The following is an 18,604-nucleotide window of genomic DNA, read 5'->3' on the forward strand; positions in this document are numbered from 1 at the left end:
AACCTGCAGCCTTACCTGGACCAAAGGGCGGGCTCTTCGCAGCCAGAGTCTCAGATGCAGAGGACCAAGGGCCCTGCCCGTAGACTCGACTCGTCCAGCCCTCCTCCCTGCCCACAGAGACCGGGCTTGCCCTTTGGCCTCAGACATACTGCACTTGACATTTATTTCAAGGTGTTTTTTTATCTTTATGCAAATGTTACAGGCAAAGTTGCCACCGTTCTGACCCTTAGGGCGGTACTGGATGCTCTCACCCCCCCAGCGTCACTCATGTCTGCCCTGAAGCTTTCAAACTTGAACCATCATTGGCTGTAAAGATAAAGGACCGTCTAGTAGTGATGTGCGATTTGTTTTCCTCTCAGCCTCTGAAATTTGTCCTTTTGACCACTGTAGCATGGGGCGTTTTTTAAAATGTAAAAGATGTCTTCTACTCCCATCAAAGGGATTAAGCACTTTTGACCTAGCTGTACAAAGGAAACTTGAATGTTTACATTCATCTCAGTTTAGGTTCTCAGAGCAGGAAACCTTTTTTGAAAATAGGAACTGTTCCTTTTTGCATTATAAAGGAGAAGAAGAAGAATATTTTTTAACAAAAACAAGAACATAGCAACTGTTATAGAATACCCTCTCATTCCTTCCTCCCTGACAGATTCTGAAAATCTGAGGGAGGGAGGGGTAGGGACAGAGGAACTGACAGGAGATAGAAGGGTAACGTGGCTGAAAGAGTGCCAGCCAGAAAAGAGGTCCCATGGGGAGTACCACGTGGCGCGTGCTAAGTCACTTCTGTCGTGTCCAACTCTTTGTGACCCCATGGCCTGTAGCCCACCAGGCTCCTCTGACCATGGGATTCTCCAGGCAAGAATACTGGAGTGGGTTGCCTTGCCCGCCCTCCAGGGGATCATCCCGACCCGGGGATTGAACCTGAGTCTCTTACATCTCCTGCATTGTCAGGCAGGTTCTTTATCACTAAGGGGAGAACCACCTGACCCTCCTAACAGGGAGCTGCATCCCTTGCCCCCTCCTGAGAAGTGCAGGAAGGGGCCAAAGGGATGCTTAACTGTTAAATATGGTTGTTGTTACAGGTTGAAAATACATGGGAAAGAAACTTGGGGTAGTAGGACAGTTAAGTCCTTGGAATCAAATTCCCATTTGTCCTTTAGTACATGCAGAATTCTCTTTTTTTCTTTTTTAAAATTATGTATAATTGCTTTGCAGTGTTGTGTTAGTTTCTGCTGTACAGCGGCGGGAATCTGCCATACGTGTATATGTGTCCCTGCGCTCTGGATTCCCCCTCCCAGCCCTCTGGGTCATTGAGAGCACTGAGCTGAGCCCCCTGTGTTATAGGGCACTTCCCACTAGCGAGCTGTCTTTCACAGGGCGTTATAGTGTATGTCAATGCTACACTGTCAATCCACCCCACCCTTTCCTGCCCCAGCTGTGTCCACCAGTCCATTTGCTACATCTGCACATGCAGAATTTTCTGATCCTCAGTGCTCTCCGCAGTAAACTAAGGATTGCTCCTGTCTTGTCGGATGGGGAGGTTAACAGTAATGCATGCAAAACGCGGGGCACCATGCTTGAATCCCCAGCAGGCACTTAAGGCGGTACTCACTGATGGGGATTTTTTCCTTCTATTACTCTCAAGGCACAGATTTTGGAATTTGGCTTGGCCGTGCACGAGAAGTTTGTGCCTCAGGATATGAGACCCCTTCACAAGAAGCTGGTCGACCAGTTCTTTGTGATGAAGTCCAGCTTGGGGATTCAGGTATGTACACAAAGGGTCCGCCAGGGGGCAGTCCGACTTCTTCCATTTGCTTTTTGTTAAGAGGAACCATGAAGTATACAACAGTGACATCTTTTGGTTTGTCTGCCAAACTGCACCAAAATTTTACCAGAGAGCCCTCAAATATTAAAATTGTATTAACTTTGGTTTACCACACTTAACTTTCATGAAAATGAAAAAGTAAATGAGGGAAGGCTTAATAACTTACATTCCTAAGTGCCTATATAAAGGTTTTATGACCATCAGAATGCACATCTAGTACTACACAGCACCTCTCGAGTGATTCAGCCCTTACCGTTACAATTCTGAAATATTTTCTTTACTACCTCTTTAGGAATTCTCCGCTTGTATACAAGCCAGTCCAGTCCATTTTCCTAATGGAAGCCCTCGTGTGTGTAGAAACTCAGCACCTGCTTCCATGAGCCCAGATGGCACCAGGGTAATTCCTCGACGCAGGTAAGTCACATTCTGCATTATCTGACAATTTGGCATTCCCACAAGATGATGCGGAACGATTGTCTCGTTCTTTATGGCACAATTTGTCAAATATGCGGTTTCTTAATGAAATAAGTAACCCTAGAGGCAGCTGCAGACATCTGCCACTGGTAAAACAGCAACAGCATGAGAAATAAACTCAGACATTTGATCACATTGAGGCAAACGGGAGGCGACAAAATGGGATGTATATATATTTTTTTCCCTTTGGTTTTTATACCATGCCAGCATGTGATAAAGTGCAATGTAGAGACTAAGTTAACGACCATTTCTTTTTCTCCCTGAAAACAGCCCATTAAGTTACCCAGCTGTCAACCGATACTCTTCCTCCTCACTGTCCTCACAAGCGTCTGCTGAAGTAAGCAATATTACAGGGCAATCAGAAAGCTCTGATGAAGTCTTTAACATGCAGGTACTTGATCAGCTGTTTTCTTTTTGTCTGGTCCTGTTTATTCCCTTTCTGTCTCAATCATGAGTGTTTCCATTCACTCTGCTATGCTTAGGAACAGACCTACGAGCGAGAACTTGACCTAAGGACAAACCTTTACACACCTGTATTGCCTTATTGGTCCCTGGAGTCTGCAAAGCTGATTCTCTCAAAGCTGCCCCGGCCACTCTAGGAAGACCTGAGCCAGCGGTGGGCAAGCCCAGCCAGGCCCTACGAGGGGAACTTTGAGCTCTGCCTCTGAGTCAGGTCTTCAGTTGGGTGTCCTGGAGCTTGTCACCACCGACCAGCTGCCTCTTAGCATTCCTAAGTGTTTTGTTCTTTTAAGAAGATACCGTTTAGGGGCCCATTCTAAGATTCCTCTACTTAGGTATATGTTGGAAATTTCCCATAATAAAAAACTGTTTACTAAAGAAAAACAGAGGTTTTTAGGGATTTAAGTGTCAGTGTAACTCTTGGAACAAAAATTTGTGTTTAGATACAGCTAATAGGACATTGATAATCACTCGGTAAGACTCAGCTGAAATTTTCCCCCACCTCTGTCTTTGGAAAGGGGCCATAACACATATTGCCAAATTTACGATTTGAATGTATGACATTGGAGAAAAGGCGCAGACATGTTCTCTGCCTTTTAGAAGCACTCATCTGTTTATCTGCCCGAGGCTGGGAGCCTTTCTGCTAGTGCTTTAGTCAGGGAGCTGCTGCTGACTGGTCTTTAGTCACAGGCTGTATGGAGCTGAATTGAACACAAAGGCATTCCTTTGGCAGGTGTCAAAAATCTCAGATTTTTTTTTTTATTAATTCAGACAGGCATCCGTATTGGTCTGAGTTAGTGAGATTTTCCCATAATTCTTAATGAGCTTTTTCTACTTTGAAAAAAAAAATGGTGATTTTGTTTCAAACGCGTCAGTGTAGTCTGCAGCCTCTAAGCCTTATCTGATAACAGCTCCCGTGTTTTCCAGCCAAGTCCATCTACCTCAAGTTTGAGTTCTACTCACTCCGCCTCGCCTAATGTGACAAGTTCTGCTCCCTCGAGTGCCAGAGGTCAGTGCCAAGGCGTGGGGTGGACTGAGGGTGCCCAGAGGACCTTCTAGCCTCCCGCAGGCTCAGGTTTTCTCCTCCAAATGGTCCCAGCTCACCACCACCCTGAGGAGCCTCTCTTCCCGTCTCTTCCCAGCCTCTCCTTTGTTGTCCGACAAACACAAACATTCCAGAGAAAACGCTTGCCTGTCCCCGAGAGAGCGGCCATGCAGCGCCATCTATCCGACACCTGTGGAACCTTCTCAGGTAGAGTGTGGGGGATGGAAATTCTAGGAAACAAGGAGAAGTCTGGATGCTACTTCCAGGGCTGCAGAAAGTCACGGGAGCTGCCAGAGACCACAGACGGGCCGTGCTGACAAGTCCAGCTGGGTGAAGTCCACACCTCGGCCCCGGGCCTGGTGTTAGGAAGTTCTGTGTGAACCGTCGAATCTGACGTGGATGCCTGGTGGTTGCCCGAGCAGTAGAGCTGAGAGGGAATTGGGAAATGATTTTACCCACTTTGATCTGACTGTTTTGTTGCTGCCACTTGAACATTAAGAGAGGTCACGGGTGAATGAGTTAGAGGCGGGGGTGTCTGTCTGCAGAAATTCGGAGGAACTCCTTGTACTTCGTGTTAGGTCGCTTCGGTCATGTCCGATTCTTTGTGACCCCATGGACAGCAGCCCAGCAGGCTCCTCTGTCTGTGGGATTCTCCAGGCGAGAACACTGGAGTGGGTTACCATGCCCTCCTCCAGGGGATCCTCCCAACCCAGGGTTTGAACCCGCATCTCTTATGTCTCCTGCATTGGGTTCTTTACCACTAGCGCCTCCTTGAGGAGAGGCATGGCTGCCACGGATTGCTTACCGAGGTATCCAAGAGTGAAGAGGGTGTCTTTTTGCCTCTGCTGTTCTTAAATGCACTGAGGAGGGAGTGGCTGAACCCTGGGGCCTCCCCGGCAGCCCTCTTCACCTGCTCAGCTTCTCTTGGCTTTGCAGTGATCTCTCTCAGCCTCAGTGACTGCATGGCCAACGTTTTCACCCTCTGGGCCCTTTAAGCACCTTGAGGCGGGGTTTCAAAGGTAAAGATTCCTATGGAGCCCTCAGTTTTATTGGTTATTTGTGGATAACTCAGGAGCAGAGAATAATCATTATTTATCCTCCAGCTCATTTTCTGTTTTTCCACACCATCCTGGCAGAAGGCTAGTTGCATCTGGAAATGGATGAGAATGAGGGGAATTTGTCTGGATTGGTTTCTTTGCTGATTCTGATCTTCCCAAAAGTTCCAGGGTACCCCATCCGCACAGCACGGACGCGTTGCAGAAACTGTAGCCGAGTGCATTTTCCTGAACCACCTGGCTGGTTTAATTTCCCCTTGTCACTTGTTGCCCAGGACTTTCAGTTTGTTCCCTCTGCTCCTGGAGAGCAGGTCACCAGCGTGGGGAACTCTGAAAGACTTCCAGATTAGCCTCCCGAGTTTTCTGCTTTTGGTAAAATTTGAAGCAGTGTGTGTTGCCAAAATTTCCATAATACACATTCCTCTGGTGTATCTATTTTTAAGGACTTGGTGCCTTTCATTTAATATATTAGGTAGAACTATGTAAAACTGGCATTTTTGTGGGTTAAAGGTTGCAACATACTAACCATTTCATATGTTTTAACCTAATCTAGGATTTAAAATGTAAAGTTCATTGACTAGAGATTTTTGGAGCTAATATTTCTTCTTTCTTACTTATATTTTATATTGCCAGTCTAGCATTTGTATTTATAAAGAGCACCGTAGCTTAACTGCTACTTACTGTTTATTTTTTCCATATTTTGTTACAAAAATTTATTTGCCAGTTATATTTGGTTGGCCAAAAAGTTCATTTGAGGATGGTATGGGAGAACCCAAACAAACTTTTTGGCCAAACCAATATTTGAAATCCTGTATAGACTTTTAAAACACCATTTAGAAACACTGTTTGAAACCTAAGGGTCTTCTCCTTTTTTTCCCTTAAATATAACTGAGTCATTATTGAACAATAATTCAATAATGATAAGCCAATCATCAACAATGTTAAGCAAGTAATGTTTTATATGGCTTATTTTGCCATATGAAACATTTTTTTAAAACAAAAGGTTCAGTAAGGGCTTCCCAGGTGTCACTAGTGGTAAAGAACCCGCCTGCCAATGCAGGAGACACAGAGCTGTGGGTTACATCCCTGGGCTGGGAAGACCTCCTAGAGTAGGCAATGGTAACACACTCCAGCCTTCTTGCCTGGAAAATTACATGAACAGAAGAGCCTGGTGGGTCAGAGGGTCGCAGACAGTCAGACACGATGGAGCAGTAGCATACACCATTCAGTAATAAAATAATCACCTCGTTTTCTAGATCTCACCTGTCAGTATCTTGCACCATAAAAATAGATTCTTGTGCCTTTCCAGAGGCTGCTGTTTAATCACATTGGAGATGGAGCTTTGCCACGCAGTGACCCCAATCTTTCTGCGCCTGAGAAAGGTGGGTATGAAGCCAGCGTCTTCCAGTCATGGAATGTGTAACAGTGTATTGTCTTCATTTCCTCCCCTCGCCCTCGTGTCCCTGTGGAAGGCAGATGTGCAGACCTTTAATGATCAGGACTGATCTGCTCTTTAGGGGATAGATGGAAGACAGTTATTTCTGATACATTCTTCACAAACTGTTTTCTTGTAGGATTTAGCAGCAGAATCTGAGCAAGGTAGGGACGCCTCTGTTTAATGACTTTTGGTGTCATTCAGAGAGCCACTGAGGCAATCCCAGGGCTACCTGAAACAAAGTGGCCAATTAGGCTACTTGTTCAACACAAGGACAGTGAGCACCTTCCCAGATGGATCCTTGGTCCCACTTTTTGTCTGCCTTACCAAGCTCATTCAGTCAGCTCATCTGTTGCTTGTGGGTGACTCAGATGCTATTGAAAGTTTGCAATCCAGTGCATAATGGAGTGTGCCCTGCCTCAAGGTCATGTGAAAAATGAGAAACCAACATATGCATAGCAGTTAATAGCCAATTAGCATTGGTCTGTGCAACACAGCAGAGGAAGAAGGGTGGATTAAATGTGACTTCCTCAGCTAGCGGGGTGGGGACTGGCAGCAGGGCACTCGTTCACCTCCCAGAGTCAGCCTCAAAAATCAGAGCAGTCCCCGAGCCAGCAAATTAACAGTCACTAATGACATATCCCTGTAAAGTGCATTTTAATTGTCCCCATTAAGATCTCGGCTGCATTGTCATTTGAGTACACCGATACATTAAAACTTTCCTCGGAAGATGGGAATCAGCAAGACTGTAGCCTAAATTATTTTAAAGCACACATTTTGCTTTACGCTACAAGTCAAATATTGATCTCTGTCTGGATAACTTAGAAATGTGGTCGTTTTCTCACCTCTTCTACCAAAGAAAACCCACAAAGCTACCTTTAAAAGGATCAGAGGAAATGTATTTTACGAGTGGTGGTTCCATCCAATTAAAGTGGTAATATAATCACAAAATGTTGAAATTCTGGCTATGTCCACCAGGTGGCAGGGTCTGCTCAGTGAGCAACAGACTGGAACTCTCTAAAGACTTGATTTTGTAAACCTCCTCTCAGAGCAGCTATTTATAACCTTGTATGTCTTGCCCTTGTTCCTAACGGGGTTGTTCCATATTTCTGCATCTTACTGAAGTGTGCAGCAGATAGATTACAAAAAAGGAATGATACTGTCAGCATTGCAAATTATTTTTTTAGGACGTTCTCCACTATAGCCCTTTGACTTGAGGAACAAGGGCCAACAGGATGGTGTGGTGTGGCTGTTCCTTGCCAGTAATTCTGCCAGGAAGTGGAGATATTAGCGTCCACTGCCTTCCCCCTTTTAGGGTGCTATTTGTCCAGAAAATTCCGCTAAAAATCAAGTTTTAAAATAGTCGAGTGACTACATCTTCCATCTGTTATCCAGTGTCTAAACACATTTGTAAATCTCAAGTTTCTACACTCTTTTGTCGAGATGTGTAGTTCTGACTGCTTGAGGGAAAAAGAGAGACATGCTATCACCCAATGAAATGTCAACTATAATTGTGAGGTGGGCAATTAAATAAAGGGTTCGCATTTAGGAAGTTTCCTTATTTTTAATCCAGCTGCTGTGTTCATTCTGGATAACTCTGACTTCTAAGATTGAGTGTTCGCAGGGTGACGTGGACCATGTGATTTTAGCTGTGTTATTCCCTTCCAGCTGTGAACCCCACCCCTAGCAGCTGGAGCCTGGACAGTGGGAAGGAAGCCAAGAACATGGCAGATGGTGGGAAGCTCATCTCTCCCCCAGTCCCTCCACGGCCCACACAGACTGGTGGGTATTTGAAGCATTTAATGATCATTTTTATAAAAATAACTTTTATTGACTACTCCGACCTGAATTCCTCAGAAAGGTCAGCGTTTGATGTGTCCAAGGTAAAAGCCTTTGTAGTAGCTACAGAATTCATCTGCAGTGTTCCTTCTTTTTCCTCAACTCCTGTTATACTAAGTCTACAAGCGCACCACTCCTAAACTGTAGAACATTCTTTTCCTAGATACCATCCTTAGAATTGGGGGGGGGCACCCTAACCTTGCTGAACCACTAGCATCTTCTCTATCCTTCGCTTGAAGCACCTCATTCTTATCAGCCTCTGCGAACTCCAGCCACTTTCTGCAGGACTGATGCCCCCATTTCAGGTTGTCCGTGAGTAGGATTGACTGTGATTTGGATAGGCTTGTGGAGAACAACCAACCAGTACCTTGCCCCTATGGCTTAGCCAAGACTGTATTCCAGGGTCATCTTTCTCAAAGGGTTCATTCAAGGCACTGCATCTCCTAGGGAGGTGGTTTAAGCAGCAGACCTACTGAATCAGAATTTTACTATATCTGGGCCAAAGCCCTAGAATCTGTGTTTTACCAAACCTTTCTAAATTTTGAGAGCCACTGAAAATTATTCTTTTTTTTTTTTTTTGAAAATTATTCTTAAGAAACTTCCTGAGTTTATAACAGTAATGGACCCCCTTTTCCTCTTGTAGAAGCCATTGCTGGGTGACCTGCATATGAGGGCAGTTTTTGAGAGAGGCTGTTGCACTTTACTGTGTCCTCTTGATGGGGAGAGCTTTTTCAACACTTCGCCTATATTTAGAGTCGTTTTGAAGCTTTACAAATACAACTAGCCTAAAGGCATGAGAAAATACGACACCTATGTTTTTCATGGATTTTTCTGGATTGATCACCCTGTTTCGTTTGCTGTATTTTAACATCTTTCTAGTTTCTTTTTTTTTAACCAAAGGAAGAAAAATGACTCTCTTTTTAAAATAAACTGTGTGCTACCCAGTTTGTTTTGTCCTTCCCAAAGCTAGAAGTTGCCAGTAGATTTGGAAAGACATGTGAGATCTTCAAACAGAACAAGAAATACCTGTAGCCTTCCTTGATAATCTGCATTGCTAGGTCAGTGTGACCATGGAAGTTTAAAACTCACCGACCAGTACTTGGTGTTTTATTCATGATGTTGGTACATTGCAGCAACCTCCAGCTTAAACCTGGTTGTGTTCCTAAAGTTGGAAACTTGAAAAGTGTTTTCAAAGGGACAATAATATTCATGGTATTTAGGTTCCTAGGCTAACTCTACCTTGTAGGCAAGGACAGGGATAGAACTATTTTAGGTCTTTTCTGGAGAAACATCACTCTAAACATGCAGAGGGTGCAGGGGCTGCTGGGTGGTCCACAGTGGTGGTGTCAGGGAATGCCTAAGTTGAGAGGATGAGGGTCCCAGACAATAAAAATACCATTTCCCAATCAAGAGGTGCTTCCCTAGACGTCCATGCTCTTCTTCTATACTCGATACCCACAACTGAGAACTAACAGTGGCAATGGAACATGGCACGTGCTGACAGCATGCCCTGGCATGCAAGATGGATCTGCACGACCCCACAGCGGGGGGACCGGCCACTCTCCCTAGTGCCTTAGGCCCAGAGCACGCAGGTGACCGTACCTCTCCCCGGTTACCTTGGCAGCGCTGCCTCCCCTTCTGCACTCACTGCTGTCATGGTCTGTCCTCCTGTCATCCTGTGTGCTCACTGCTGGTGGGATCTGTAACCGTCTCTCTTCCTTCGGCCTTTCTCTGGTTTTCTTACGAGCTGCAAACCCCACTGTGACAGCTGGGAGCATGGCAGCTCATCGCAGAGCAGCAAACCCCGAGCCCACGGAAAACGCTGTAGGCAGACCTGGGAAATCTGGCTTATACTCCCGTGCTGACAGTGTCACGGCTGGCTGTCATATGTGTGCTTACGCTTTAGAGCTGGATTTGGTCCACGAGGGCACACACACAGCAGTGTCTTCACACTGGCCATGTCCCAGGTGTACGGCTTGAAAATCTGCTGGGAGAAACAGAGAGGGTTCTTCTCATCTTAATGATGACCTCCTAACCCAAGTACAGACATTAGGGAGAAAAATGGAAAACTTCTTACCTTTTATATGGATGTAGCCAAGGGGTTTCTGTCAATTTCAGGAATATTGCATGGAGGGGCAGGGCGAGGGGTGGTGAAAGAGGAGACTGATGTCAGTACATTCCCAGGGACCTATTCGAAGCTGTCTGGGTGACCTGGGTCTTTTCATTCCTGCTCAGCCCAAAGTCTGCTCCCTGGCACCTCACGCGTAAAAGCACCTTTTGAAAGAGACCAGGGGCAGAGAAGCATCTGGGCTTTGAGGAAGTGGAAAGGACGCTGGACCAGTCACTTGGTTAAAGCATCATGTGTGCTCTGGTGACTTTTCACTGATCACCCCATGTCTTGGAGCTGCCATCCTTTGTGGGGAATCCATTTTGGGTGGGCACCATTCAGTCTTTCCACCCACGCACCCACCTTGCCTAGATCCTTGTATGGGTTTGTACACACAGAGGGCTTTTTCAGGTAGTCAGCTGTCTGGTTTTCTGAACTGAAATGATCTCTCTCTCTCTTCACAGCTTCACCAGCAAGGCACACAGCGTCAGTATCCCCCTCGCCTGCTGGGCGATCTCCACTGAAGGTACAGGCTCTTGTTTAGATGGGAGCTAGAAATTGGCCCCTTGCTACTTTTTCCCCTGTTACATCAATAAGGTGCTTTCATCTACAAAGACCAGGCAGAGAACATAGAAGGGGGAGAGGAAGATGGGTAAGAAAACAACATTAGACTTTCCCTTTGGGGAGTCTGCCGTTTGGTTTCAGATTATTAGCCTTTTTCTCCAAATGGTGGCAATGAGAATGTACAAACTAGAGTGAGTATAAACACTGAATTAGAAAGAAATGGTCCCTAGGTATCTTCTAGGATATTTTCAACTTAAGTGTTTGTTTTTGATGTGCCTTAAACTAAAGGATAATGCTGAAAAATAACCAAGATCTACTAAATATTCTCAAGTGCCTTTTTCATCAGTTTCACTCATTTTGAAAATGCCAAACCCAACTTTTTCTCTTTTAACATATTATACCAAGGCTTCTATTTACATTAGAGGTACATACTTGATCATGAAAAACAAGACAGTAAAATGAATTTTAAAATCTCTGGGAAACAAACTGGAAAGCTTTAAAGGTCAGACATTTGATTTAATATGAAGACATAGGCTATTTAACATCTCTAAACATACAAAATTCCTCCTGAAGGTAAAGAATAATATTTAGTCTCTATCCAAATTGAATCAGACTGGCTGCAAGGATTGTTGGTGCATTCAGAGGTAGGTGTTCAGAGCTGCTACACCAGAGGCTTAAAGATGAAGTGACTATGGAAAGAATGATTTGTTCCTGAATGACTTAGGATTCACATACTCTTGTGTCCTTTTTGTTGATGAGACATTTCAAACTAATGTAAAAGAAAAACAGAAACTAGCTTCTGCAAACACCTAAGGGCAGATTGTGATCCTGTGCATCTGTGGTACTCAGGATTGTTGCTGGTAGAAATTGAGAATCTGGAAGGAAACCTCCCCTCCCCCACCCCATCCCTGCAGTGGAGAAAATTGCAAAAAAAAAAAAAAAAAGCGTGATTTGCATTGCTGACATTTCTGATGTCAAAATTTGCTAGTGGGTGCAAATTATCTGCTGGTTTGGTTGTCATACTGCCATGCAGCTGTTAATGGTAAAGTTCATGTGACTGCATTCACCCCGGGAGCCATAGACTGTTATCTTAATGTGTTGGAAACAAAGAAACAAGGTGTCCGCATCGTTACATTTCCCCTTACTCACAAAGAACCCCTCATGTTGCTATGGGATTCACATATGCATTTTTTAACTTGATTGTATAAATTAGTAATCAGATAAAATTTAAAAAGAATAATTCCTAATAATAGAGTCAAAGAGTTGAAAATATTCAAGTAGCCACCAATTAGCCACTCTTCTTTCCACAGACCTGGCTGTGTTCTTGCTGGCCACAGGTAGCCTTGTAGCAGTATCTACAAATCAGGCTTTGAAAAGATGAAACACTGTGTTGTAACTCCGGGTGACATTAGAGGGCGTAGTGCCACAAGTTACTAGCTTTGCTGTGCTTCAGTTCAGTTCAGTCACTCAGTTGTGGCCGACTCTGCAACCCCATGGACGGCAGCACGCCAGGCTTCCCTGTCCATCTTCAGCTCCCAGAGCTTGCTCAAACTCATGTCCATCGAGTCGGTGATGCCATCCAACCATCTCATCCTCTGTCATCCCCTTCTCTTGCTGTGCTTAGAATGCAGAAAACTCCTTAAGAGTTTTTTTCAGCAATTAAATGAGGAAATTAACCCTGTGAAGAAGACTCAGCTTACCTGCCCTATTTTGCACTTGGGGTCGAACTTTTAACAAAAAACACCAGTGAATTTGGATCTTTTAATTGGCCATTCTTGATCTTAGGCTCCTGATAAGTGAAAGGATTTGTGTCTACCAGCATTCTCATGTTTAAAAAGAGAGACCGAGGTAAAGTTAGTGTAGGATAACATTTCTTGGTTTTATAGGCCATTATGTGATAAATGAGGAGGTATAAAAAAAAAGGTCTGTGGTGAAATAAGTTTAGCAAACACTGAACTGAACAAAGTCATTGAGGTTCCTTTATTGTCAGACTTTAATGAGCTAATAGGCTTTGAATGGACTCAAGGAGTACATAGGATGCAGTATTTCCCAGTAGAATCCTCTTTTCACAGAGCGCTGTTAGGAGAGAAGGAGAAAGAGGTGGAGAGAGAGAGGGAGAGTGTGTGTGTGACTCAGTCGTGTCCGACTCTGTGACCCCACGGACTGTAGCCGGCCAGGCTCCGCTGTCCATGGGATTTCCCAGGCAAGAGTACTGGAGTGGGTTGCTATTTCCTTCTCCAGGGGACCTTGCCCACCCGGAGATGGAGCCCAGGTCTCCTGCATTGCAGGCAGATTCTTTACCCTCTGAGCCAGCAGGGAAGCCCAAAGGGAAGTGCAGATCTTGCTGCCAGTGGGAATAGACAGTTAACAATGAGGCGTCTGTGTGATGTGGTGGTGATGGTGGGAAACGGACGGATCCAGGCCCCATCCAAAGGGCCAGACCCTGCTCAGCAACAAGAGATTCTCTACCGAAAGAGAGAGTGAGTCGTGTTGCTAGAACTTTCCAGTGCTTAAAGAAATGCACAGTTGGTGGGAAACCGTCCTGTTTTACAGAATTAACAACCGAGGCTTTTAAAAACACTGCAGATGAAACATCTGGTCTCTCAGGCTACCTAGCCTGAGGGCTGCCAACCTTCAGCTTTTGAGCCTGGCAAGAGCCCAGAAGTCTCCAGGGCAGGGCCTGCCATGCCTTCCCCAGGGGTGGGGGAGAGAAGGGCTTCAGCCTCTGGGTTTGATGGGGGACGCAGCAGAGCTCATCACCCTGACGCTGAACGCTCTGCCGTTTCCCCTCCGCACAGGGCTCCGTGCAGTCCTTCACCCCGTCCCCCGTGGAGTACCACTCCCCAGGACTCATCTCCAACTCCCCGGTGCTGTCGGGCAGCTACAGCAGCGGGATTTCGTCCCTCAGCCGGTGTAGCACGTCGGAGACCTCAGGCTTTGAGAATCAGGTGAATGAGCCGTCCGCGGCGCCGCTGGGGTCGGAGGAGCCGGTGCGCAAGGAGAGCAAGACGCCGCCGCCCTACAGCGTGTACGAGCGGACTCTGCGGCGCCCCGTGCCGCTGCCTCACAGCCTCTCCATCCCCGTCACCGCCGAGCCGCCCGCCTTGCCCCCCAAGCCCCTGGCGGCGCGCTCGGGCCACCTGGAGAACGGGACCAGGAGGACGGACCCCGGCCCGCGGCCCAGGCCCCTGCCCCGGAAGGTCTCCCAGTTATAAGTCCCTTTTCTACTTCCCTGCGACGCATTCTTTGCCGTTTACAAGACATCAAGAGGTATGGTGAGAAGACATCTTTAGTGTAGGCACTTTAATAACTCAGATTTGTCTTTAGATGAATGGAATTTAAACTCGCTTAATAGAATATGTTGCACAATATTAAAAGTTACTGATCCCCAACGCCAGATGTCCCAAGTATGGCTGAATTTCATGACACCGTTTCTCGTTTGAAAGTGATAAATAGTGATAAAGCCTTCTTTTGTATCTTTTTATGTTCACTTTTTTTTTTACATAATCTCAACCAGTAAAATATTGTCGAACAATACGAAGCGTGATAATGTTGTATACTTTTTACTGAATACTTGATACTTCATGAAAGCTTATTAAGTCAGTGCACATCCTAAGGCAGTGGTCCTTACTTCAGAAGACTTCTGTAAATAAGGTGAGGTTTCTGACTCTTTCTATCAACAGACAAATGAATGCACATCGTCATAATTAAAAGTTAAAGCAGGCTAATGAGATATACACTAAAGGAGTTGCAAAGATTGGGACTGGAAGCGGTTTTGTTCTTGAAACATACTTCTTGAAGGTTGCTTTTGACCTTGACTGCTGTCTGCATTCTTCAGAAGCTACTATACCATTTGGCTGGTAAACCGTTTAGTACCCTGACACCATGGTATCTACTGTATTTTTTTTCAAGGTGCAATTTACTTCCAGAGTTCCCATCAGGTTGATGAAGCAAAAGACCCCAGGAGAAATGTTTACTTGAATCTTGTGCTTCCTTAGATAATTTCTGCTACCCAATTTGTCATTGAAGAAGAGATGTTCATGTATTAAGTAGGCACAAATTAATGTGTCCCATTAACAAGAATTCAGGAATCAATACAGGACAGTATTAAATCGATAGAGTAAATGAAGAAAAAAAGTAGAGAAAATATATTAGCATGATTAAATGGCAAGAGGACTTTTAAAAGGCAAGGGCATTAACTTTCAGTCCTGCACAAAATAAGAAATTCCTCACAACTCCATTGTTACCAGTGGGGCTTGTCTGCTGAACTAATCCTGTTGTCCTTTTGTTGAAGGAGGATGGCTATAGACTGCGCTAGCTTGAACATTACAACATAGCATCTTAGATCTAGATAGGGATGCTAATGCCACAGTCGTAGGAGTGTGAAAAGAGAAAAGCACCTTGTATGTAGTAATGTATTTTATATCTTGTTTTCTTTACTGACTGTTTATAACACTCAACTGACAATAGATATGAACTGTATTTTAAATCATACTGTTGAATATTTTCCCTCTTTTGTTGGGAAGCTCATTTTAGTTTAACTGTGTGTGTTTTTGTTGATAGCTTACCCAGAAGGCAGTGACCACTTTTTTATATTCCCTTCAAAACCATTCAGCAGGTATATGCTGTTGAGACTGGTTATAGAGGTTTTCTATAATAAATGTTCAAGTATTTTTGTACATAACTGGTTAATTTTAATAAGAGATACCATTACGTGTAAAAAAATTAAAAATAAAAGCAAACTGTTGTGGATGCAGTATGATTGTTATAATTATGCCAAATACTTTATGTATGGAAAAAGAATATTTGTACATATGTGCTTTTAACAATAATTCTGCCATATTGACTACAGTTTTGAATGTCAGAAAAATTAATATATGTTAAAATATTTATGTTTAGTGAAAGTATTCTTAATAGAGAAAAGGAACATGAATTTTAGCTTTGTATCTTGCAAGTTTTTCAGTTGAAAATTTCTTGAACTAGCTTTTGCTTTTGATGATAACACTTTGTGTTTGTAATCACATCCTTAAGTATATATATATCTCTCTATATATAGGAAGATACATATTTCTGTTGCTTTAAAGAAGTAAAGCCTTCCCTCCATTTAAATAAGGTGACATGCTTAAGATAACAAAGCTTTGATTTCCTTTTCTTCTGTAATTTAATAGATTTCTTGACTAGTGCTTGGGCACAGTGTAAATCAGTGTTATTTGCTCTTGAATCCATTTTTTTAAAAAAAAAATTGGGGCAATGAACAGTCGATCATGTGCGTGTATTTCTGAAGCAGCTATATAGCAGAACATTTCAAGAGATTCTATTAGCCCAGATGTTCATGTTGGTTGCTGCTGAGTGGTAAATATTAAATAAAATTACCTGATTAATCTTGGTATTTCTGTCTTTATTCCTGTCATAAGCACATCCTTACTTGAACAGAAGCTGTGTAAATAATTGCCAAATGTACAAAAGGAACAGTTGAGTGCTGCTTTTGCCAGCTGCACAAACTGTCTGCATGCCTGCTTTCTCCCTGATGTTCGTAAAATGATAGGAAATATATTTAACACTGCAAAGTCCATTGACTACCAAATTTGCTAATAAAGCCTGACTTTTAATTTTGTGAGCTGCATCTATATATTGTGTTAGATTTACAACATTTAGGTCACTCAGTGCTAAGCAAACCACTGGCTAAATTAAGTACCAGAACTCACTTAAAGGTCATTGTCAATGTCTTCCTGATTATTTCTCAACATTAAGTGATTTTAGAGCATTTGGGGAACATTTTCATCACCACTTAATCCACAAGTGTTTCGATTCTACAAGCCTAATTACAATATGAATAGCTTCTTTCTCTGCCTTAGTAGTCTTCTCTCTGGATTGATATTGATTGTTCTACAAAATACAACAAAGAAAATAAGTTACACAGCTTTGCCCTTATTTGATCTTTACACATTAAAAGATAGCTCTACCAGAATGAATTCTTAGTTATTAACTGAAATAAACCTTGTCCTCATTACATAATACCATTTAAAAAAAACTTGAAAATTTGACAGTCCCCTTATGTAACTATTATTTTTACATATTCCTTTTGTCTTTTCTCTGTGCATATATTGCACACTTTTCCTACATTGTTAAGTGCTGGTTCCCCAAGTATCCCAACATAATTAATAATACAGGGCTGAGTTCACTGCCAACTGACATAACAGAGAACATCACTTCAACAGAGCTTTGGCAGTATCTCAGAGGGGCAAGGGCAATATCAGATTTTACTGAAATTCCAGAGTTTTGTTTAAGGGAGATCTTTGAAGAAGCAGGGCTTAAGACTGAGTACAGATCATGATATAATTATTGAGGATTGGTAAGAAACAGCAGGGTTCAGAGAGTCTTAGGACATAACTGTTAGTTGATACTTTCTATTGACAACTTGATGAGTCTGTTGAAAAATTACATCATAAAAATAAAGTTATTTACCCGGCAAAAAGGCTCCTGGAAGAGTAAAGTTATACCAGCAAATGTTGGAATATGGAGGTCATGTTCATGTAAACTGTATGGAGTAGATGGCTTCAGTTTTCAACATCTATGTTTTACATAGTTGTAAGAACAGGGTACTGGGCAGACTACTCAGTTTTTGGTTGTTGTTTAATGTTACAGTACAGTAAGTATTTTCATATTTTTACATGTACATAAAAAGCAAAGTATATATTCCCACCATTTACTTAGCCATTCCCCTATTAATGGGCATGATATTATTTCCAGTTTTTCACCAAAGCAAATAATACCATTGGGACATACAGCTTTTTCCATGTTTTAGATTAATTCCTTAACATGGAATCCTAGACTAAAATTGCAAAGCCAAGGGAAGGATGATTTTTGTTGCTATCTTGCATATTGGCAAATTATTTCTCAGATGTAATTTTAACAATTTTAATGCCACCAGCAATATTCTTCCAAGGTTGAATATCCATGCCGTTATTTTTTGCTATGTGGGGAGAAAATATTGCTACTTTACCTAAAATTTGAGAAAATATTACTCCACTAATTAAGTATTTTACAGAATTGTGTATAAGGAAGTTGATATCTATAAAGGAGAGAGAAGACAACATTACAGTAATAGGCACTAACACTTAAGCATATCACCTACTGAAGATACTTCATCACAGAGAAGGCACTTTAGATCCTCTATTTGTATGGAATACTAGAAAATCCCCGACATTCTGAACACAAGTACCATCTCACTTATCCAGTTTACCGCGCCCCCCACCCCAGCCCGGCCATCATTCACAACCAGTGAAGAAGCCAAAAACCTGTAAGTGAGGACACTGAACAGCCATAATAAATGCCATCGTCAGCTGAGTGGAATGTCCCAAGAAGATGAGGCTGATGAAATGCTTGATGTTTTTAAACTACTGACAGGAGATGAAACTTTTATAAGACAGTTGAGGGATGGATGAGAGAAGTACCTAGAAATCTACGCAAGTCAAAGGGAAAGGAAAAAACTTCAGAGAAAAAAGAAAAATGTTTAAATAAGTAAATGTAATTATAGTATACCATGGAGTCAGCTCTACATTTTACATAGTCTTAGAAATGTAAAGTATTTAACTCCAAGTTATTTTGGAAAGATGAAGGTAAGGAAGAAGTATGTGGTGAAAGTGAGCAAAAGTTGTTCAGTCGTCTCTGACTCTGCAACCCCATGGACTATACAGTCCATGGAATTCTCCAGGCCAGAATACTGAAGTGGGTAGCCTTTCCCCTCTCCAGGGGATCTTCCCAACCCAGGGATCAAACCCAGGTCTCCCACATTGCAGGCAGA

The 18,604-nt window shown here is 43.2% G+C and overlaps 1 protein-coding gene across 3 annotated transcripts in view; it reads left to right on the forward strand.

Annotated features, from left to right (window-relative positions):
* The window catches only part of DOCK4 (dedicator of cytokinesis 4), a 473,136-nt gene extending 456,955 nt beyond the window's left edge, over positions 1-16,181 (forward strand). For 2 of the 3 annotated variants that reach the window (XM_043872326.1, XM_043872327.1), the window contains 9 exons: positions 1,643-1,762; positions 2,115-2,236; positions 2,567-2,687; positions 3,683-3,764; positions 3,898-4,007; positions 6,165-6,237; positions 7,959-8,072; positions 10,701-10,762; positions 13,599-16,181. In XM_043872326.1, coding sequence (XP_043728261.1) covers positions 1,643-1,762; positions 2,115-2,236; positions 2,567-2,687; positions 3,683-3,764; positions 3,898-4,007; positions 6,165-6,237; positions 7,959-8,072; positions 10,701-10,762; positions 13,599-14,015 — 1,221 coding nt within the window. In that variant the 3' untranslated portion in view covers positions 14,016-16,181. The remainder of the gene's footprint in view (positions 1-1,642; positions 1,763-2,114; positions 2,237-2,566; positions 2,688-3,682; positions 3,765-3,897; positions 4,008-6,164; positions 6,238-7,958; positions 8,073-10,700; positions 10,763-13,598) is intronic. The other variant, XM_043872328.1, reaches the window with a different exon arrangement.
* The last annotated feature ends 2,423 nt before the right edge of the window (positions 16,182-18,604 follow it).

The sequence above is a fragment of the Cervus elaphus genome, chromosome 18, assembly GCF_910594005.1.
Source record: "Cervus elaphus chromosome 18, mCerEla1.1, whole genome shotgun sequence".
Classification (NCBI taxonomy): Eukaryota; Metazoa; Chordata; class Mammalia; order Artiodactyla; family Cervidae; genus Cervus; species Cervus elaphus.